The sequence below is a fragment of the Macrobrachium rosenbergii genome, chromosome 43 (genome assembly GCF_040412425.1).
Source record: "Macrobrachium rosenbergii isolate ZJJX-2024 chromosome 43, ASM4041242v1, whole genome shotgun sequence".
NCBI classification, from domain to species: domain Eukaryota; kingdom Metazoa; phylum Arthropoda; class Malacostraca; order Decapoda; family Palaemonidae; genus Macrobrachium; species Macrobrachium rosenbergii.
In genome coordinates this window covers 22104470-22127773 of record NC_089783.1, presented here as the reverse complement: position 1 = coordinate 22127773, position 23304 = coordinate 22104470, and the positions used below count along the sequence as shown (strand labels likewise).

Here is a 23304-nt window from a genome sequence, read left to right as displayed (position 1 = left end):
AGAGCATTGCGTTTTATTTACATGAAGATGCAGGTTTGAATGCTAAAGCTTTGAAGATATTACTTGCTTACTACGACTACGTTCCAAAAGTAATTACAAATCAAAGTGGAAATAATTCTTTAGGATTTTATTTTCATTCCTCTTGGACATGTGATATGATTTTGAATAGAGTTTATAGAAGGAATCCGACGAGGAATTGTTTACGGCTTGGATAAAAATAAAATACAATGCTTGTTTTATATAGCTTTTCCGTTTTTGGAAGTTTGCCAACTACACCCGCTAACCAAGGTCACAACTTGTCAACGACTCCATCTAACCGTTTGTCGCTATTCTTGCATCTGACATTTTTTAATACTGTCAGATATTAAGTAACTCATTAATATCCCTTTACTTTGAAAGTAAATTACATTCAAACGAATTCATATTGATAAGCGCACCTACCCTGACTAGGATTCGAACCCACGCATTTTAAGATTGGTGCATGTGGCACTGACTTAATGCACTTACCCATCGGGAGAATAGGTTCGAATCCGGTTAGGGGTGGGTATATTCATTATATATAATATCATTTGGGTATAATTAAATTACTCCTAAGGAAAATGCGATATTAAGGGGCTATTTATGGCTTAGTATGTGAAAACATTTTTATTCCTTTCCTTTTATCTTTATCCTTGATTTCTAAGACACGCAGGTTTCTCCAGAGGCCAGCTAAGTCTATCTGATGATAAGATGAAGCTAGTGGCGTCGCTATGGGTTGGGAGGGCTGTCAGATGCTTGGCCTCCCCCCACCCGCCAGTTGAAATTCCCTTTGTAGCTAAACTTTAACCCTTACAGTATTTGATACATTTGCATATAGTTAGAGTTGAAAATTGAGCTCTATCATTTCGAATACAAGTTTACTAATTACTAACATTATTTTCCTTCATTCAAATGGATAAATGCATCCGAGAATAGTATATTTTACTAATTACGGAATTGGTACATTAGTTTTGTGTAATTTTCTTTGGCACCCCCCCAAAAAAAAATATCTTGGCCCCACCTAGGGTCCCCACTGATGGAATGCCAGCTACGCCACTCGATGAAGCTTATGATGGGGTCACTAGATGCGTTTGTTCTTCCAATTTCGTCCCGGGACAGCGAAGACCTTAGTGACCGAGGGGAACGTCAATAAAAATGAGCGTGGCGATAATGAAGATGGCTGTTATCAAAATAGCAATAAAGATCGTGACGATAATAATGATAAGACTGGCTTATGGTCTATAACTCTTCCTCCATATGGTTGTGAATTTAAGTTTTAAAATCATCTCTAATGTTTGCACGCTTTTAAGTATTCTGGATCTCAGTATGTCAAGGAATAACCCACACTGACTCGGTAAGGATTTTCAAGGACCTTGGCAAAATTTTCAGAGGGACTCGTTATTACAAAATGATTACTTCTCTACGTCGCAGGTTGAACGTCTGTTGCGCATAATTTGGTTATCTATATTGTTCTGAATATAAGGCAAATCGTGTCCAAATAGTTCATGAAGTAAATTACTGATAGCATTTTTAATAAAATAATCTGCATGCTGTTGTACATTTTTCTTTTATAGCAACACTTACGTATGCAGGACCCGGAAAATTATATATTAACATTTTAATAATATTCAAAATTTGACTTATACAAGGAATTCATGCCAGTGCCATGTACGGGTGACAGAGGCTTATTAATCGAAGTGTCAAAGTGACAATGGGCTTTATGAAGGTCAAAATTCGACATTTTAGAGATAATTGTTATTTGCAAAATGAAAAAAGTATAGTACAAATTTATTAGGCTTCCTACAATAACTTGTGCAAACTTTTGTTTTGGTTTAAACGAAGAGGCCTCTTGTTCAAAATATATAATAATTACTGTCTGAACAATGTTCAAGGAAATTTGAAATGAGTCATCGAATCTAAAAGGTGAAACAGGCCAGCAGAAGAGGAGAGGAGAAACGGAAAACTCGGAATTCAGAGCAGTATTTCCTAGACTGAAAAATAAGGGTGACTGTATAAAGAAAATATATAGGTACTGTGCCGGAAAGACTCAAAATCGGCAATGAAAGGGAAAGACAGTCGATATAATACCGTAGTAAAGAAAAATAAAATACCAGAAACATGTAGGGACACGAAGTAGTTCCAATCTTATTTCGTTATGGGCGATGCTGCAGATAAAATGTTAGAAATAAAGAACACAGTAAGAGACAAAAATTTAAAAGGCAATGTAAAACTGATTCTGAACGAGGAAAAGACAAAATGTATATTAATGGGATCGAAAAGAAAACGAGAGAGGCTTGGTATAAAAGCGTGTACATACCTATGTAATAAAAAGATTAAATATTCTACAAAATTACTGTCTGAAGGTATTGCAAGTCTTAATGAACGAAGCAACCAAATTATGAACAAATAAATGACCTCGCGTTACTGTTCTCTTCATTATTGAATGAATGTCCTCAGTTACCTGTTAAGGCAAGAACTGACAGCAGACTGAATTGCCATGCATCATCATAACAAGAAATATTTGAAGGGAAAATACCTAAAAGATCGCTTTAAATATAACTGTAGGATCATGGATGAATATAGTTTAATGGAGCCAATGTTAACTAAGATTTTGGAAAATGACTTTTGAGAACGCAACACCCATGTTTTTCACGGAGTTGACTCAGGAAATAAAAAGATCTGGTCGCTTAGAGATAACGTGGCCTGTTCTGTTATCATAGACGATTACTGTCAATTTGAATTTAAACAAACCGAAGGTGTACATTTGAAAAAGTGGCGCCCTAGGAGAATGATTAATATTAAGAAAAAATCATATGACACACGAGAAAGGAGTAATAGGTGGGCCATGTAAAGGCTTCTAAAAAAAAATAAAAGCAGATGATGATCCGTGTCCATTGAGAACTGATCTTCTTCTTATGAGAGAAAAATAAATGAAAGGAACAGGGTTACAATACAAGATATTCAAAGAGATGTTTGAAGAGTTGCAAGAAAACCATACTGGGGACTGAAGCAGAGACCAATGTTTTGCCACATCCATTTTGCATAGTAGTCAGCACATTTGCATGGTCAGTGGAAAGTAGATAGAGTACAAAACACAATACAGTAACCTCAAACAATAAAAAGAATATTTAAAATAAAGATAGCGAAATACCAAATAATGGAACCGAATGAAGGGTGCTAGCTGTCTTTTAGAAATATGCAAAAATATGAAATTAGAAGCAAGAGATTACGGAAAACAGGATCTCAAGACGAAGGTAAACAGTAAAGTACCCAGCGCAATAAATAACAAAATTAAAGGAAAGAAAGCAGGAACGATAAAGTTAAGTTGAGGTTTCTCAAAGGACATGGCAGATGGGGTAAATTGACCTAAAGAACTAAATACCAGAGGGGCTATCATTGTAATAAAGACAACATGAAACACGTTGGGCAAAAAAGAAAATAAAATCAAAGAAACGGGAAAGGAGATAGATTATGTAACTTGTCCACAGAGCCAGTTGACACCATGGAACGTCTGTTTAGCTGAATTACTGAAAAAAAAGAGGTTATATAACATTGGTGATAGAAGATAGATACAAACAGGTTAAGCTGTCTGTGTAAAAGTCTTGTGATAATGATGGACTTTTTACATGCTTTAATTTAACTTGACTCCTGCATCTGTGTGTCTGCCTGTTTGGGTCAAAACTTGTAACTCAGTTTTCAGCCTGTTCCCTTCGTCCGATGGACTTGAAATTTTGCACGGTTAATCAATCCAATTGACAATAGAACCTTACATTACCAGTAGGTTGGCAGAGACCTCTGGTGACCCTGTATCTCAGGGTTTGTATGAAACTCTTCGGATTTTTCATGCCTTCTTTAACTCAGCAGAGCAAGTTAATATCTCTATAGATTTTTCAAACCTTCTTTGGCTCAACAGGATACATGATTAATTTTTTTATTTACAATCATCAACCAGTTACAACTTCTGTTAAAACTAAAAAGTATATAATAAAAAAATATATTTTTAAAATACCCTTTTATTAAAATGCACTAAAAGGACAAAATAATTTTTTGAGACACACCAGGATTTTCTTACAATTAATCATGTCTAAAAAAATAAAAGCGTGGGCTCCAAACATGGAAGGAAATGCTACAAGAAAAGAAATATAATTTCTTATTTCTTGTAGCATTTCCTTCCATGTTTGACGTCCACGCTTTTATTTTTGTAGACATGATTAATTCTAAGAAAATCCAGGTGTGTCTCAAATAATTATTTTGTACTTTTTAGTGCATTTTAATAAAACCATGTTTTTAAAAATTTGTTTAGCATTTATTCATTGCAGAATGTAGAGCTTTGCCCCTATACCAGCTGCACCAGCAGTGTGTCCATGACGAAAGATTTGTGGGGAAAGCAATGAGGAACCAAGAATCAAAGTGGGCACTTTATCAAATAGAGTTACGGAGCTGTTATAGAGGTACACAAGTTTTACTACTACTACAACTTCTTCTTCCGGATCTGTCACGTACGTGAATGTGGCTCGAGCTAATGTTGTCTTACAGATGAGAAACTTTATTTGAAAATGATGGCCTCGAACACCGATACAATTAATGACTTCGAGTCTCGGGAAGATGAGCTCAGCAGTGCCAACGTCTCTCGATTTCCTCGACATGGATGGAAAGTCACACTTGACCACAAATTCCCTGAAAAGAGAGACCAGCGAATTAGACCAAGAATAGGACAACTGCCACATTTAATGCCCTTGTTTATGCGGTAAATATTCATGTGCCTGCAGTGGCATTTTAATGCTTTGTTGCTTTTTAAAATTTATATACCAAGCTGGCATAGCCTTGCTCATTATTGTCAGAGGTGATGCCCTCAATAGCACTAAGAGTAAATTGTACTTCGTAAGCCTATATTTTCTTCATAGAATTGCTGCTAACAGTTTTAAACCTTGTGATAAAATATATTTTTCCGATATGTTCGGTGGTTTTTCTGCTAATTCTGGATAGGGTAGAACTAAGCAAGAGCTCCGCGTCGGGTATTACCTTGGGAATTGGTTTTTCCTAGCCTAGCCTATAGCCTAGTATAGTATTTTGGTTGTTTATTAAGAATTTACTGTAATTGTTTGTGGGTGGTCGACTGTAATTAACCCCAGAAGTTGTACACTGGCCATCCTTGAATGCTATTACGCATGTGCAGTGTTATTGGGGAGCTGTTGGTAAAAAGTGGAGTTGCCTTCGCCAGGATCTGCCCCCTGACTAGCGTAAGTAACACGGCCTGCTAGGTTAGGTTAGGTTAGGGTATGTTAGGTTAGTATAGTTCCCTTTATAATAGGTTTCCATAGCCAATCCCTTCTTAAACATATGGCTCCCCTATGACTTGTGCATGTGCAGAGCTATTCCATAACAACAACATGTCAGTCTGGTCTTTCTCCCAACGTTTCCAAAAGGGTAAAATTTTATAAGTTGCCAATATAAAGTAATACCGCGTAACCTCGGGTTGTTTACTGGTTACAATTTTACCGCATTATTTATGGAGGGGCGGGGCCCAGTGTTGTCTTTACCTTATAAGTCGTAATTTGATGTAGAGCTCTTTTCAAAAATGTAGGTTACAATTTCATGTCGTGTATTGGCAGCTTATAAAATAATACCTCCAAAAGTCCTCGTTCCCAAAAGGTCCCCAACCATGGTTGGGAGATATGAGGTTAATCATAATCGACCGACAATAAATAACACCACCTCCTTCATCAGCAACACTGAAACTAGGTTATAGGAAAAGCCAATCTAAGGTAATACTGTAGTCCGTGCCGAGCTCTTACTTAGAAATACCTTGGATATTATCTTATTCATGAACCGTTTTTTCTCAGTTTCTGTGCTTTCTACTCCACTTCTCATCACTTCCACTTCCCATCACTCAAAAATTCAGCAAAGCTTATAGTCTTCGATTCCCCCCACCCAAAAAATAAGTCAGTCTGGCAATACAGTACTTCTGTTATACCATGACTCAATTTACTTTGCTAATATCTCCTAAATAGGCTTAGGCTAATACTAAAATCATACTAAACTTAACTGAAAATTTATTTGTTCCGACACGATATACAAACCGTCAGTCCTTTACATTAGGAATTATTTATGGCGAAGCTGGACACGGCTGTTAAACTCTTGAACAAGGTGGTTAGGCAGTAACTACTGCCAGGAAGGCGGGAATACCCGCCTGCCCGGATGTACAGTAAACCCCCCGTATTCGCATTCTCATGATTCGCGTACTCACGCATTCGCGGGTTTCTCTGTGGAACATATCTACCCATTATTCGTGGAAAATTCGCCCATTTGCGGCATTTTTCACTGAGAAATATTCACTAAATACTGTATTTTCATATAATTTTCATGAATAAATGCACTTTTTGTGATAAAACTGTTTAAATACTCAGGTATTAGCATTTTTACAGGGTTTTTCTTGTGTTTAAACTATCAAAACTGGCAGTTCTACATGTTTTTAGAGGGGTTTTAAGTATTCGCAGATTTTAGCTATTTGCAAGGGGCTGCAGTACGCATCCCCCGCAAACACGGGGGGTTCACTGTAAACATTCCAGTTTGCTTTCCGCCATCATGCATTGCAGACATGTTTTCCGATCTCTTTGCCTGACTGTTGTTAAGTTCTTTATTATCCCGGTGGGATCTTCCTGTATTTTTGTGCACTGTATATATTGCGTGTTTGATATTTATTAATACAAATCTACGATTTGTGATACCCTTGCATAAGCCATCGCTCCCCTGCTTCTGTGTCTTGGGTTTGACGGCCAAGGGTGTATTTAGAGGGGCGTAACCGAGTAGTAATGCTTCTCTCCCAGTAGCCCTTTATTTAGATACTGAAGGTGCTTCCCTGTACGTTCGGAGATATTTGTTGGGATGTAATATCTTTGCTCCCCTACATTTATTGGGACATAAGAGTTCACTTCCCTTTTTGGGCTCCCGCCCTTCATGTGCAAGGCCATGACTACTTCCTTCCTTCCTACTTGTGCTGAGTGTTGTTTTTGCCTCCTGCGCTATAGAGGGGTGGGGGGGGGAGGTTTCGGGCATCGTCGGTAAGTCCTGCTTCCACGGCGGCCTTTGTGGCTTCTCCTCCTTCCTTCTCTCTCCCTGTAAGTTCTTCCTTATCTCTCCTTCGATAGAGATCTGTCTCCTTCGCCCTCTTCGCTTGCTCGCTGCGCAAAGACCACAAGGGGGGAGGGGCGCTGGCAGTCGGGCGACCTCTTCTAAGGGGCCTCCTCTCGCAGGGTAGGGCAGTTCTCCTCGTAGCGAGAGGAGTCTCCCTACTAATCGTCTTTGCTGTTTCTTTCAGGTTGACAGTGAGCATCGCAGGCACAAAAGTGGTTCGCTGGATATCTCAGGGGATATCTTGCATGAAGGAGTCCCGACGTTCATTCAGTGTTGCTTCGGGATCGACCACAGTACCTGGTTGAAATGGCATAGTTCCACGTTGGGATCGTTCTGACTCTGTTCCCGCCAATGTGGATCAATCGCTGTCATTGCTGGCCTTCATGTATACTGTGGCGATGCCTCTTGCGTATCTGTGGTCCATCTGCTCCTGTTGTTTCTTGTGTTATGCACCTGTTAACTCAACAACAGTCTCTTGGCAGCTTATCCTGGTCTCCTGCCGCAGCCATCCTGATTGTTCCTGTCCCTGCTGGTGACTTTCATGTGACGTTCCTGGCCGTTGCTGTAGCCCCTGCCTTCTGAACCGCTTCCGTAGCTCCTGCATCAGCTGTCCTGATCGTGCTCGCTGCTTCTCTTGGTGGTGGTGTCCTGGGCCGCTTCCATTGTGTTCTTGCCTAGCTGCCCTGGAGGTTACAATGTATCGTGTCCATCATCCTGTAGAAGATGTGGGAGTGAAGGTGAAGGAAGTCACCCTGTGGAAGCAGCCCCCGTCTTCTTCAACTTATCTTTGATTTTTACTTCTGCTGCCTCTTCCCTGCCTCTCCCAAGGTTTGAGGGGTCCTGGGAACCGGACAGACCTCCGACGGTTGAAGGAGAGGAAGGCTGCTGCTTTCCCCTTGATGCCCTTGGACGTCTAGGGACTGCCTCCTTCCAAGGAGGCAGTGGGTCTCTCATTGGCTCTTCCCAACCTTCGGGTTAGGAAACTGATTCGCATAGCCCTGGGTTTTGTGTTTTGGGAGTCCTGTGGGACTTCTAAGGGACTGATTCTCCTCTTGTAGACAAGTTTCTCTCTTTGGCTCTTCCTGCGCTCAGGCAGGAACTGATTCGCATTCTCCTGTGGGGTCTGGCGTTTTGGGGGCTGCGAGAGCGCGACCTCAAGAGGCTGTGCCCTTGTTGCCAGTCTTAGAAGACTGCATCAAAGACTGGTTCTGTGCCTGGCTCTTTTCGATTTCTTAGGAAACTGAAAGCAGCCGCTCCCGATTTTTGGGAGTCTCGTAGGTCGCTCGAATTCTATGAATCACGAGCGCTCTCCTGATGAGGGGCACAGGACAAGGGAAAGTGCCGAGACACCAGTCCACCACATACCACCCAGTCTGGATCATGTTTGCGTGATTGGCTCGGCTTGGCCCCACTCGGTTTTTCAGGATCTGGTTCTCGGCTCTGTTCAAATGAACTTTCTGCTCTTCCCAGGAAAGCACTTTGCCAAGGCACAAGCGCTCTTCTTCCCCCATGTGGCCGTAATCTCCTTCAGTTTATTATCGCTCACGGTCCACCTCTCCTGCTGATCTTACTGGCAGGACAGGTACGGGTACTCCTTCTCTTCGCCTGTTCTCTTTTCCTCTCGGTTGTTCCAAGAGGCGTGATACGGACAGAGAGAGCTCCAACGAATTTGTCTTTGGAGTTCCACTGCCTGGTGTGCTTTGGGTGTCGGTCCCCCGATTATCTCGTAGTACAACCAAGTAGCCGAGGAGGGTTTCTTGGGATCTGTCAAGGTCTCCCTCCAAGGAGAGAGGTACTGGAGGTACTTGAGTTTCATGCTTCGGATGAGCCTTCTAGGGACCCTCTCTTCCATAGAGCAATTTATGTCTCTAGGAAGACTGCACATAAGGAACTTTCAATTTTATCTACAAGCCAATTGGAACAGGAAGGTTTCGGATACTTTTCTTTTCCTAATAACTCAGGAAATCAAACGGGACTCACTGTTGTGGAAATCAAAGGACAGACTGTCTCAAGGAAAGTCCTGCCTTCCTCTGAGCCCTGACCTAGTGTTTTATTCAGACGCTTCAGACCTAGGTTGGGGAGCTCTCCTGGGAGACAGGGAGGTCTCCAGAATTTGGACTCCAGAACAGAGCAAATGGCATAACAACGTAAAGGAGTTGAAAGCAATTCACTGGGGATTGAAAGAGTTTGCTGTGGAAGTGTTCAGAAAAACAGTGATCGTCCATTTGGACAGTACCACGGCACTGTCTTACATCAAGAAGCAAGGGAGGGACACTTTTACCCTTTGTGAGACAGTAAGAGCTTTTCTCTTGTCGGTGGATTGAAACCAGACAAAGATCCTAACCAGGTTTATTCAAGGGAAATTAAATGTCTTAGCAGACCAACTGAGCCACCGAAAACAAGTGCTCCCTACAGAATGGACCCTGGATCCTTTAGTGTGCCTAAAACTTTGGAAACTGTGGGGAAAGCCAGTTCTGGATCTGTTTGCAACTGCGAAGAACTTTTGTCTTTCTCTGTATTGTTTGCCGGCCCTAGATCCGCAAGCATGGGCGACGGATGCAATGCTTGTGGACTGGTCAGACAAGGATGTGTATGCCTTCCCTCCATTCAGGATGGTAAGGGAAGTAACCAACAAGCTCCGAAATCACCAAAATGCAACAATGACTCTAATAGCTCTATTTTGGCCAACCCAGGAGTGGTTCCCAGACTTGTTAGAGCTTCTGATAGGCTTTCCGAGGCTGTTGCCTTAGAAACTAAATTTACTCAAACAACCGCATTTCAGACAGTTCCACCAAGGACTGTCCACTCTGGCCCTGACTGCATTCAGACTGTCAGGAAACTGGTGCGATCGAAGGGATTTTCAAGGTTGGCTGCAGACACTATTGCTTGATGCAGGCGCCAGTCCGTGAGCAATGCATATTAAGCCAAATGGACAATCTTTTGTTCTTGGTGCCGAACGCATAACGTCTCGTCTTCTAAGACAACTTAGCTGAAATTGGAGCGTTCTTACTTTATTTAAGATCTTCTAGGGTACTATCTTCCTCAACTATTAGGGGTTACAGAGCAATGTTGAGCTCTGTATTTAGACACAGGGGAGTGGATCTCTCCTCTAACAAGGATTTGTCTGATCTTATTAAGTCGTTTGATACGACCAAACGTAAGGAAGAGAAATTATTAGCTTGGAACCTGGATGTGGTTTTAAAGTGGTTGTTAGACCCCCAGTTTGAACCTCTAAGTTCAATCTCTATGAGAGATTTAACAAGTAAGACTCTGTTTCTGGTAGCATTGGCTACAGCTGAGCATGTTAACGAGATGCAAGCATTAAATAAAAGAATCGGTTTCTTTCAGGGTATTGCAATTTGTTCGTTTACTTTTGGGTTTTTAGTGAAGAATGAGACCCCTTCCAATCTGTGGCCTTGTTCCTTCTCTATCAAAAGTCTTAAAGCCTGAGGAAGAGGAAAGGACCCTTTGCCCTTTAAGGGCATTTAAATTTTACTTGCAAAGAACTGAAAAGATTCGTGGTGCATCGAGCAACCTTTGGTGCTCAGTGAAAAATCCTGCATATCCTCTCTTGAGAAATGCTCTGACATTTTTTCCTAAGGATCTTATCCTGGAGGCTCATTCGCAGTTTAAGATTGATGACTTATCTTTAGTGAAAGTGAAAGCACACGAAGTGAGAGCGGTAGCCACGTCCATGGCTTTTAAACATAATTTGTCGCTTTCCTCAATTATCCAGACAACATATTGGAAGAGCAGATTTGCCTCGCATTACTTGAGTGAAGGTGAAACTATATACTGTATGAGAATTGCAGTACCTTGGGTCCGTTGCTGGCACGATGGTGGGAGAGGGAGTGTAGGAAGTATCCCATCCATACCTTTTTTTTTTTTCGCCTTGAAATAAGGGAGTTGAGTTGTAGGGGAGCCTGGGGGTACTATGTACATGGAGTGCCCTCCAGTTTGTATTTTATGTTGGGTAGTGGTTTTTAATTCATGGTCTAGGCAACTACGTTGATTACTCTGGTTGTTTTTATGTGTACGGTACTGAGCCCAGGGTAGGGGCAACTTTTTAATTCGTTATCTGCAATTGGAAAACTCCCTCGCGGTCAAGAATCCCACTAAATAGCAGGGGCTTCCTGGCTATACTGCCATGCCACTACTGGTTGAGATGAACACCAACCAGAGGCAGTACTCTTGCCAGGTAAGGAACGAGCAAACATTTTACAAATGTTAGCATTTTTTCTTTCTCATTTCATTGCATCCCACCCCCTTCAGTGTGGGATTCAGGTATGTAATTACTTGGTAAGTTGCTTATATAAAAATGACATTTTTATAATAAAATAAAGTTTTAAATACACTTACCAGGTAATTACATGATCAGAGCCCTCCCTCCTCCCCTCACATGGATAGGAAGGCATAACATACTGAGCTCTTTTTGCTGGACTACTTCCTCTCTTACTCCGAAAGTGGGCGGTGTTAGTCGCTTAACCTAAACAAAGTAGCACTGCGTGAATTTCAAAAATTCTGTCTGCCGGTTAATAGAAATTATAGCAGTGTAATTACAGGGTACTTGATAAGTTTATGTTAAACTTTATTATAAAAATGTCATTTTAAAAATTAAAATTAGATACTGAGCAAATTACCCAAATGGCATTCAGAGAACTGTCAAGATACCCCATATGCACAGAGTTTATGAAATAAAGGATAAAGAAGCTGGTTAAATGCCATCCCACCTATAAAGGATAAAGAAGCTGGTTAAATGCCATCCCACCTAAGGTACTCGTGCTGCTGTAGGGTAATGGGTTTTTGTTTACACAAATAATTTACTGTTTTTTCAAACTAACATGCCCCCATTCTGCCTCTCATCTCTTACAGAGGTGTCAGGCAACTCAGAGGTGGCTATTTTCTCTGGGAGAGGAGATTTGGAGCCCAGATGTACTTGTGTGACCAGGTAGAAGTTGTTATTTTCATTGTCTTTTCTGGAATATGACTGGGGAGCTGTTGATAGCAGGATTAAACTGCTGTGAAGTGTTGGGTTTATACTAAAATAAATAAATTTTCCTCTTAGTAGTTTATTTCATTCAATGCAAGTTCCCACTTCTCAACTCTGCTGATCAGCCAGAGTAGAAGTGAGGCAGTTGACTGCTGGGTCCCAGGCCGTTGTAAGTGCTTGTGCAGAACTACCAATGCTGTATTATTAGTCTGTTGAACAGAAGACTAAGCTATCTGAGACATTTGGTTTGTTATAAGAAAAGGAATTATTTTTATTCTTTGTATTATTGACAGTTATAAATGATTTGTTTAACCAGACCTCTGAACTCTTTTAGGGTTCTTCTCGGGCTGGGAAAGTATTATTGACAGTGTCTTATTATATTGGGATGAAAGTAGAAAATTTTCCGTTAGTTTTGAAATACTTTACCCTGAAATAGTTCTAAAGCATGAAAGCACAATATTTTTAAACATCTAACTTACCTGGTAGTTATATATATAGCTTAAGTCCCTGACGTCACGGCAGAATTTCAAAAACTCGCGGCAATCGCCGATCGGTAGTCAGGTGAACCACCTGTGCGCCCTCTACCCAGGTACCTGGAACCATTCCAACTATTCCTCAGATCTTCCCTGCCGCTGTGTTGGTAACATCGATGGAATTTCGCTCGTAGCCTGTGTTTTTTCGCAACTTATTTTGGTGAAGTACACTTTGGCTTGGCTTTCGCTTGTTCGCTTTTGGATTTTCTTATAACATATCTATCTTCATCGAGTGTGAAAATGTGTGTGGGGATGCAAGCGGCTTGCTAAAGTCTCCTTGGATCCCCACTCAGTATGTCTGAAGAACGGGAATGGAAGACCGGCTCAGAAGAGCCAAGAGTACTGTATCTCACTCTTCTTGATATAACCGGGGAATAGTTAATTCTTTTCCCTTGCTAACTATCCTATTGATCCTTCTCCCGTAGTGGTAGTCTCTGAACCCCCTACTGAAACAGGTAAGGACCCAACACTTCATGTTTTTGTTGGCGGCCATTCAGACCCTGCCCCAACAGGTAAAATCCCTCTCAGAAGACAGGGATAATATGTGATCGATAACAATAAGAGATCTAAAAAATAAAAGTGTTAATATGTTGTTAGTGCAAGTGCAGTGGAGGGTGCGGCCGCTCGGTCCTGTTGCGCTCCTAGTCCTGGACCTCTTCCAAGCTCACCAACCCCTGTGAGAAGGAATGTCGAAAGATGAAGGGAGGCGAGAGGCTTTAGTTACCGGCGGTCGTCCCCTCGAGCGCACCTGTTGACGCTTCCCAGGACGCTCACCCCGCCATAGGAAAGGCGAGGTTAAAGTGTTTTTTCGTCCACCAGTTGCTGTACGTCAACCGAGGAAACTTTTGACCGATGTCGCACAGGCGCCAGTTCTCAAGTAACCTCTAGGTTTGGCGGAAAACGAATGTTTGAAGTCTGGACGCCAGGACTCCAGGAGGAAGTCAGGCGTCCGAAGCTGGACGCCAGGGCATCGGCGCCGAAGCTGGACGCCAGGACGCCGGGCTTCAAGCTGGACGCCAGGACGCCAGGCGCCGAGAAACTGGACGCCAGGACATCAAGCGCCAAGAGGCTGGACGCCAGGACTTCGGGCGCCGAGGAGCTGGGCGCCAGGACGCCGGGCGAGAAGCTGGACGCCAGGACGCCAAGTGTCGAAGTTAGACACCAGGATGTCAGGCGTCATTAAGCTGGACGCCAAGACATTAAGCTTTAAGAAAATGGATGCCAACACGCCGGGCGTCAAGAGACTGGACGCCAGGCGTCAAGATGATATTTTGAAAGACGCGTCTCTACTTCCGTCTTCGAAAATGGGAAAAAGAGAACGATAATATCTTGCATTCTCCTGTGAATCCTATTGTAAAGATTTCGACGAAGACAATATAAAGGCCATCAGCTTTCATCAGACTTGAAAAGACTTATGAAGCGATTTTCGGAAATTTTTTCCAGAGAAATTTAACCTGACTGCTCCTCATTCCCCGCCTTCAGAATTTACTCTTGCGAAGGCGTCTAAGAGGGCAGCATTTACGAAGAATGGATACTTTCGAAGGAGAAACAATGAAAGACAGCCTTTGTTTTTCCTCCAACCAAACTAGCTCAAGGTGTAGCTTTTAGTATCAATCTAGAGAATCGTTCGGCCTCGAAATACCTGCCCCTTCCCAGGAAGGAAGATGGAATTATTCAACACGACTGACACCGAAGAACTCATATATCTGATGTCGTGTATGGATAAAGGACTCGGATATAGTTCCAACGAATCTACTGCATCTTTCTCAGCGGGAATCCTGAAGAAAAGAGCCCATCTTTGCTTTGCTCTTTCCTGGCTAATGGGGTCACGTCCAATCAAAATCAGAACTGATTTATACCCCTTTTTTCCTCTCACCTCTTCTTTCAAGATTTGGTAAAGAGGACTTTTCATCCTTGGCCCAGAAAACCACGTAAGATTTAATATCTAAAAAACAGCAAGAAAAGTCCTACCAACGACTTTCATCGCTAAAAAGAGTAAGGCTGAGGCTACTGTGTTTCAGGTATCTCAGCCCTTTCGTGGTCGGCCCTCCGATAGAGGTTCCTCTAGGGCGGGTAGATGAATGGCAACGAGAAGAGGCTCTACACAGGGAAGAAAGAGAACCTGCCTTTCTTTTCCTGCAGACTGAGGTAGGAGCCAGACTGTCCAGCCTGAGGAGGCCCCCTATACTAACAAGACAATTAGACTTTTCTGCCAAATGCAACAACAGAACAAAGGCAAAGGCTTTATAGCAACAAGTGTCTATGATGTTGCAAAAGGAGACCAGACAGAGAGTTCAAGATCCGAATTCCCCAGGATTCTACATTCGGTAATTCCTGTTCCCTAAATGCTTGGGGGGTTAGAGACCGGTGCTAGACGTGATTGCACTCAACTTTTCTGTGCAATAAACAAAGGTCGCTATTGAAACGACAAAATCGGTTCTAGCAGCGGTCGGACAGCATGACTGGATGGCCTCACTGGACCTCCAGGATGCGTATTTTTACATCCCCATGCACCGAACTCCAAGAATTTTCTGAAGTTCGCCCACGGGAAAGGTTTTCCAGTTTCGGTCTCTTTGTTTCAGCCTAAGCAGACGGGATGACGTCTGGCTCTGGAGTCGAGATCTCTCAAGAGCAAGTTACCCAATATTGAGGGACGTCATGATAAAACTTCATAGACTCCAGGTTGTAGCCACTGGAGCAGCCCGGAGCTCTTCCCTTCCAGCCCCAGGGTAGCTTTCCTACTAAGAACAAACGTAGACAGTCCTGTTCAGTCAGGATACCAGGCTGCAAGAGCGTAACGGACTCTGTGCTGCCTTTCGTACATCCTCCTCTTCCTCCTTAGGATTGGTACTGTCTGCTGAACCTCTCCACGATCCATTATTGACGATGAGGAGGAAATAATTGTCGAGCTGAGGCTTCCCCAACCTGTCCCCAACAGCAGGAAGCCCCACATATAGCTTTAATACAAAATATGCAGCAGACTTTGTCTTCCCTGGTACAAGCGTGACAACCAGGCAAAAGAGAAGGATAATAGACGTCCAACTAAAGCTTCTAGACGTCCAGAAGTTTAAGACGCTGAACATAGTGAATGAAACTCTAGACGCTGGATGCAGTGGCGTCAAGCATCTAGGAGTGAAACACCATGACGACAAGCGTCAATGAACCCAAGACGTCAAGCGTCAAGGCATTGGACGTCAGGACGTCAGGCTTCAAGATAATGGAAGCCAAGACGTGGAGTTAGCTCAGGACGCAAGATGCACTGGCATCAAGCGTCTATCAAAGAATTAGGTCTACTGATAAACAGATAGAAATCTCAGCTGATCCCATCCCAAGAGGTCCTATACCTTAGGATGAAGATTCAGAGTCAGGATTTTCGGGCTTTTCCGTTTATTGCAAAGACAGGACAAGCCTTAAGAAAATTTCAGAACTTTATAAAGAGACAGTCATGCTTGGCAAAGGAATAGATGAGTCTGCTGGGAACCCTTTCCTCGCTGGAACGGTTTGTCTCATTTGAGAGGTTAATTCTATGCCCGTTACAGTTTCATCTAAATCGGAACTGGGACAAGGAAATAGAACTGGAGACCAAGTGCATCCCCATTTCGGAACCGATAAGACCGGATTTATAGTGGTGGAACGTCCCGTCAAGCTCCAGGAGGTCCCTTCTCTATATTAGAGGAACCCAGACCTAGTGTTGTTATCCGCAGCGTCGGACTCAGTATGGGGAGCAACACGAGGGAAATAAAAGTCTCGGGCTCCTGGACCAGAGAGCAGGAGGAGTTAAACATCAATTAGAAGGAACTAACTGCAATCCTTCTAGCTCTCAGGAGTTCGAACACAGTGGGGAACAAAGAGGTGCAGGTCAACACCGACAACACGGCAGCGTTGGCCTACATCAGCAAACAAGGGGCACTCACTCCAGGTCTCTATACGAGACAATAAGAGAATCTCTTCTTTGGGCAAAGGAGGAGAATGTAAAACTAGTAACCCACCTTATCCAAGGGGGAGAAAAAATGTGAGGGCGGACATTCTGAGCAGGAAATAAAGTCCTCTCAAAAGAATGAACGCTACATCAGGACTTTGGGGACGTTCTTGCATAGATCTCTTCGCCACAGCGCAAACGAAGAGGTTGGACACTTACTGCTCTCCAGTACCAGATCCCGGGCTATATACAGACGCGCGTTCCTGGTGGACTGGTCCAACTTGGACGTGTATGCATTTCCCTATTTCAAGATAATACACAGGGTACTGAAAAAATTTGTGTCACATGAGAGGACCGGAATGACCCTTGTGGCCCCTTACTAAACGACAAGAGATTGGTTCCCAGAAGTACTGGATTGATGGTGGACATCCCGAGTAGCCTACCTCAGAGAGTAGATCTACTCAAACAACCCCACTTAGAAAGATATTACCAAAACCTACAAGCGCTACTAGTAACTGCTTTGGACTATCGGAAAACTCACAAGAGCCAGTAGTTTTTCAAGGAGGCAGCTGGCGCTATCGCAAATCAAGGAAGTTATCCACCATTAAGGTATACCAATCCAAGTGGGAGGTATTTAGAGGATGGTGCAAGGACAACCATGTGTCCTCTTCCAATATTTCTGTAACCCAAATTTGTATATAGAGAACTCACCAGCATGGAACCTAGACGTGGTCTTGAGGTTCCTCATGGGGAGTAGGTTCGATCCCTTGCAAAGGACATCTTTAAAGGACCTCACCATGAAAACTCTTTTCTTGGTCAGTTTGGCCGCAGCGAAAAGAGTTAGTGAGATACATGCTCTCAGCAAGAATATAGATTTTATACAAGGCAAGGCAATCTGCTCACTGCAACTAGGCTTCCTTGCAAAAAATGAATACTCGTCACAACCCTAGCCCAGAACGTTCGAGATTCCGAACCTAACGGACATAACAGGGGAGGAGAGAGAGAGAGTCCTATTCCCGGTAAGGGCTCTAAGGCTCTACCTGGACAGGACAAAGGACTTAAGAAGGAATTCAGAAGGGCTTTGGTGCTCAGTCAAAAAGCTCTCTGTATAGATGTCGAAGAATGCTCTGTTTTATTTTATCAGACAGTTGATAAAAGAAGCAAATATGGAATGTAGAGAGATAGACTACAGGATTCTGAAAGTAAAGACGCACGAGGTCAGGGCAGTAGCAACCTCTGTAGCTCTTAAACAGAACAGGTCCCTGCAGAGTATCTTGGACACGACCTTTTGGAGAAGCAAGTTAGTATTTGCCTCTCACTATCTAAAACAAGTCAAGACATTATGCGAAGATTGCTATACGCTGTGCCGTTTATAGCATCTAATTCAGTAATGGGAGAGGGAATACCCTACAATCCCATAAACCAATACCCTTTTTCTTACCTTGGAATTGAGAATTTTTATGGTTGTTTGTGAAGACTGGACGCAGTCTTCCGCAATCATTGGGATGAAAGTTCCTTGGTAGATCCCGGAACAAGGGTATTGAGAGGAGGTCTAGTCACATAGAGGTTATACACCAGTTGACAGCCCCTAGAGATTTTCAGCCCCCTGGGTGGATCGCTGGATCTCTTAAGGAATGCAGACATAATGAGAGGGAGTTCATTGAAGTCAGCTTCCTTAATCCAATCCTATAAAATAATACCCTTTGTTCTTGCCTTGGAATGGTTGAAATTTGATGGTTGTTTGTGAAGATTGAACGCAGTCTTCCACAATCATTGATTTTAGTCAGATGATCATTTTGTTCCTTGGTGACGCCGGAACAAGGGTATTATAGGTTGTCTGTCACATAGAGGTTGGTACACCAGTTGGCAGCTCCTAGAGGTCTTCAGCCCCCTGAGTGGATCGCTGGACCTCTTAAGGAATGCAGACATAATGAGGCGGAGTTCATTGAACTCAGCTTCCTTAATCCAATTCCATAAAACAATACCCTTTGTTCTTACCTTGGAATGGTTGAAATTTTATGGTTGTTTGTGAAGATTGAAGGCAGTCTTCCACAATCATCAATTTTAGTCAAATGATCATTTTTGTTCCTTGGTGGTGCCCGGAACAAGGGTATTATAGGTTGTCTGTCACATAGAGGTTGGTACACCGGTTGGCAGCTCCTAGAGGTCTTCAGCCCCCTGAGTGGATCGCTGGACCTCTTAAGGAAAGCAGACAAAATGAGGGAGTTCATTGAAGTCAGCTTCCTTAATCCAGGTAAGGACCTTAAGTTGGTTTATTAACCCTTAAGCAAATTCCAACGATGTTGGCTGTCTCTGACCCTCCACCAAAGGTGTCAATCAGCTATATATATAACTACCAGGTAAGTTAGATGTTTAAAAATGATATTTTCATAATAAAATAAATTTTTGAACATACTTACCTGGTAGTTATATATAATTAAATTCCCACCCTCCTCCCCTCTAGAGACTAGGGGCATGGAAGATCTGAGGAATAGTTGGAATGGTTCCAGGTACCTGGGTAGAGGGGCGCACAGGTGGTTCACCTGACTACCGATCGGCGATTGCCGCGAGTTTTGAAATTCTGCCGTGACGTCAGGGACTTAAGCTATATATATAACTACTAGGTAAGTATGTTAAAAATTTATTTTATTATGAAAATATCATTTTTCAAATGTCAAAATTATACAGATTTCATTGCTGCTTCTTGATTAGGCTTGTTACTGTGTATAACTTATTTTGTTATTTCTGAAGAGTAACAGAATTGTATTTTCCAGATATTTAGTGTGGTATTTGTACACAAAAGTTCAAGGGAGAAAGCCTTGGATTGACTGCATAACCATGATGCATGGCAAGCAAATGTATGGTAAGATAACTTGCCTCTTTTGTTACTGTGTATTTTGTTTCTTAAGGGTCACTTTGTTTAGTGTAGGTTAGCTCATTTGTATTATCAGTTGTATATTACTGTATCATTATTCCCATCAGTTACCAATACTGTAAGAAGGACAGTAATTTAAGAGAGTCAAAATGATAGCTTTCACTACTGAACTCCATGTTTAGACTTGCTGGACCAGGGTACTGTATATTGACGCCACAACTTAGACAGCAGGAGGGTCCGCCCTCCCAATAAGTAGCAAAATATGTAAAGTAATGAAGATTTACATATAGCCTTTGCTTACCTTATAATGTACAACACTTTTACTCTACAATTGATAGGCTATCCTAACTGATACTTTGTCATTATCATTTAGTTTAAAATATTACTTTAATTATTGTTCAATTTCAGAGATATATCTGATTGCAGTAGTTTAACCTACTTATGCTTACAGGGCACGTAAAATACACAGAACTCATACAGTATAAAAAAAAATAGGAAAGTAAAGATCTTTGTCTTCAACATAAGTTGCAAAACATCTTTCTATTACATAAGTAACTTACCAAGTAATTACATAGCTATAGTTTCCTCTTGCATGGCAGCTTAAATTAAAAAATTCGCAGGAACGCTTCAAAGTTCAGTGCAGATGATTAGTCCCTCCCACTCACAAGAATACCAGGAACGACTTAGCAGACAATCTCATTCTGTGTCTGCCATGCTCGAGTAGACACTGAGTGTCGATGGCAGCTTTGTTCTTAAATTTGCCAGTTGGAAACTGGATTTCGGTGAAGTATTACTGTATCGCTGATTTTGGGTAGCCTTCAAGCCTTTAGCTTTTGGGATCACTATATTATTGTTTTGTTATTAACCCTCTCGCCCTTACAGGGGTTCCTATAGTGCTACCCGGTACGTGACATATGCTGTGGAGGGAAAAGTGGGGCTCTGATATAGGCTTCTGGTTTGTTTTATGATGTCGGCAAATGATTGAATTTTTTCCTAAGCAATCAGAAAATCTTTGCAAGGCTTAGAAATAATAAAAAGACGTGATGTACGTGAAATTTTTAAGGAAAATCGTAGATATCTTTTATGAGATAATCATGAAAAATATAATAATTAGGTTTGGGGAGTATTTTATATGTAAATTGTGTGGAAATGTTTGAACTTTCACGTGAAAGCAGTTGTTTGTTCTAACACGATATACAAACCGTTGGTCCTTTACATTAGGAATTACTTTCAGTGTAGGCTGGAAACGGCCATTAAACTCTTGAGCAAGGTGGTTAGGCAGTAACTACCGCCAGGTAGGCGGGAAAACCCGTCTACCTAGATGTAAACATTCCAGTTTGCTTTCGGCCGTCATGCTTTGCAGACGTGGTTTCGGATCTCTCCACCTGACCATCGTTAAGCTCTTATTTCCCGGTGGGATCTTTATGTATTTTTGTGTATATATTACGTGTGTTTGATATTTTTTTATTAATACATACCCCCGATTTGTGATAACCTTGCATAGCCGTCGTTCCCTGTGCTGTGCCTTGGGTTTGATGGCCAAGGGCGTATTTAAAGGAGCGTAACCGAGTGGTAATGCTTCTCTTCCAGTAGCCCTTTATTTAGATAGTGAAGGCATTCCCCTGTACAATCAGAAATATTAGATTGGGACGTAATATCTTCACTCCCTTACATTGATTGGGACATAAGAGTTTGCTTCTCTTCTTGGGCTCCTGCCCTCTGTGTACAAGGGCATAACTACTTCCTTCCTACTTGTGCTGAGTGTTGTTTTTGCTGCCTGCATTTAGAGAGCTGCGGGGGTGGGTGGGAGGTTGCGGGCGTCGTCTGTAAGTTACGCTTCCACGGCGCCCTTGTTAGCCTCTCCTCTGTCCTTCTCTCTCCCCATAGGTTCTTCCTTATCTCTCCTTCGTTAGAGATCTCCTTCGCCCTCTTCGCTCACTCGTTGGCCGAAGACTACAAGGGGGAGGGGGGACGGGCGGTCAGGCGACCTCTTCTTGGGTACCTCCTCTCGCTGCATAGGTCAGTTCCCCTCGTAGTGAGAGGAGTTTCCCTCTCTAATCATCTTTGCTTTTTCTTTCAGGTTGACAGTGAGCATCACAGACACAGCAGTAGTTGGCTGGATATCTCAGGGATTATCGCGCATGAAGGAGTCCCGACGATCATTTAGTGTTGCTTCGGGATCGACCACAATACCTGGCTAGATGAAATAGTTCCATGTCGGGATCGTTCCGACTCTGTTCCTGCAATGTGGATCGATCGCTGTCATTGTTGGCCTTCATGTATGCTGTGGCAATGTCTCTGACGTATCTGTGGTCCATCTGCTCCTGCTGTTCCATGTGTTATGCTCCTGTTAACTTGACAACAGTCTCTTGGCAGCTGTCCTGGTCTCCTGCCGCAGCCATCCTGATCGTTCCTGTCGCTGCTGGTGACTTTCAACATGTGATGTTCCTGGCCGTTGTAGTAGCTCCTGCCTTCCGAACCGCTTCCATAACTCCTGCATCGGCTGTCCTGATCGTGCCTGCTGCTTCTCCTGGTGGTCATGCCCAGGGCCACTTCCTTTGTGTTCCTGCCAGCTGCCCTGGAGGTTACAATGTCCACCATCCTGTAGAAGATGTCGGCATGAAGGTGAAGAAAGTCTCCTTGTGGAAGTGACTTTCCTGGCCATTGCAGTAGCTCCTGCCTTCCGAACTGCTGCCGTAGCTCCTGCATTGGCTGTCCTGATCATACCTGTAGCTTCTCCTGGCGGTCATGCCTGGGGCCACTTCCGTTGTGTTCCTGCCAGCTGCCCTGGAAGTTTCGATGTCCGTCATCCTGTAGAAGATGTCGGCGTGAAGGTGAAGAAAGTCACCTTGTGGAAGTGACGTTCCTGGTCGTTGCAGTAGCTCTTGCCTTCTGAACCGCTGCCATAGCTCCTGCATCAGCTGTCCTGATCATGCCTGCTGCTTCTCCTGGTGATTGTGTCCCGGGCCGCTTCTGTTGTGTTCCTGCCTAACTGCCCTGGAGGTTACCATGTTTCATGTCCACCACCCTGTAGAAGATGTCGGAGTGGAAGTGAAGGAATTCGCCCTGTGGAAGTAGCCACCGTATTCTTCATCTTATCTTCAATTTCGTCTTCTGCTGCCTCTTCCCTTCCTCTCCCGAGGTCCAGGGGGTCCCGGGAATCAGACAGACCTCCGTCGGCCAAAGGAGAGGAAGGCTGCTTCTTCCCCTTGATGCCCTTGGACATCTAGGGACTGCCTCCTTCCAAGGAGGCAGTGGGTCTCTCGTTGGCTCTTCCCGACCTTCGGGCTAGGAAACCGATTTACATAGCCCTGGGTTTTCTGTTTTGGGATCTGCGGGCGTGCAGACCTTAGTTTACAATCCCGTTCCCAGTCCTAGAGGTTCTGCCTCTAAGATGGGAACTGCTTCGGGCGCTTGTTTGTGAGCTGCTCCGAGTGCTCGAGATTCTATGGAATATCTAGTATCCCGATCTAGTCTGGAGAGTATTTCCTCAGCCCAGTTCGGGGGCAATGTGAGAGAAAGGGCCGAGGCACCCAGGTGTCTCAGCTCTTACTGCCAGCACCACAAGCGCTCCCCAAGTGCTTGCCAGTGCTTGGTGGGGTTCCCAGGTTGGTGTCTCGATCCTATTGGTTCAAACACCAGAAGAAGCAGAGGAGAGATTCCTTTCAGGAGTCCTGCGGGACTTCTAAGGGACTGACTTTCTTCTGGGAGACAAGTTTCTCTCATTGGCTCCTCCCGCCCTTGAGCGGGAACCGGTTCGCATTCTCCTGGGAGTCTGGCGTTTCGGGGGCCACGAGAGCGCGGCCTCTCAAGGGTGCACCCTCGTTGCCAGTCT

The 23304-nt window shown here is 43.3% G+C and overlaps 1 protein-coding gene across 1 annotated transcript in view; it reads left to right on the top strand.

The window, feature by feature from the left end:
* The first annotated feature begins 4477 nt into the window (after positions 1-4477).
* LOC136828642 (non-lysosomal glucosylceramidase) overlaps positions 4478-23304 on the top strand; it is a 110765-nt gene continuing 91938 nt past the window's right edge. Inside the window, exons 1-2 of the mRNA XM_067086680.1 lie at positions 4478-4765; positions 19369-19457. Coding sequence (XP_066942781.1) covers positions 4575-4765; positions 19369-19457 — 280 coding nt within the window. The 5' untranslated portion in view covers positions 4478-4574. The remainder of the gene's footprint in view (positions 4766-19368; positions 19458-23304) is intronic.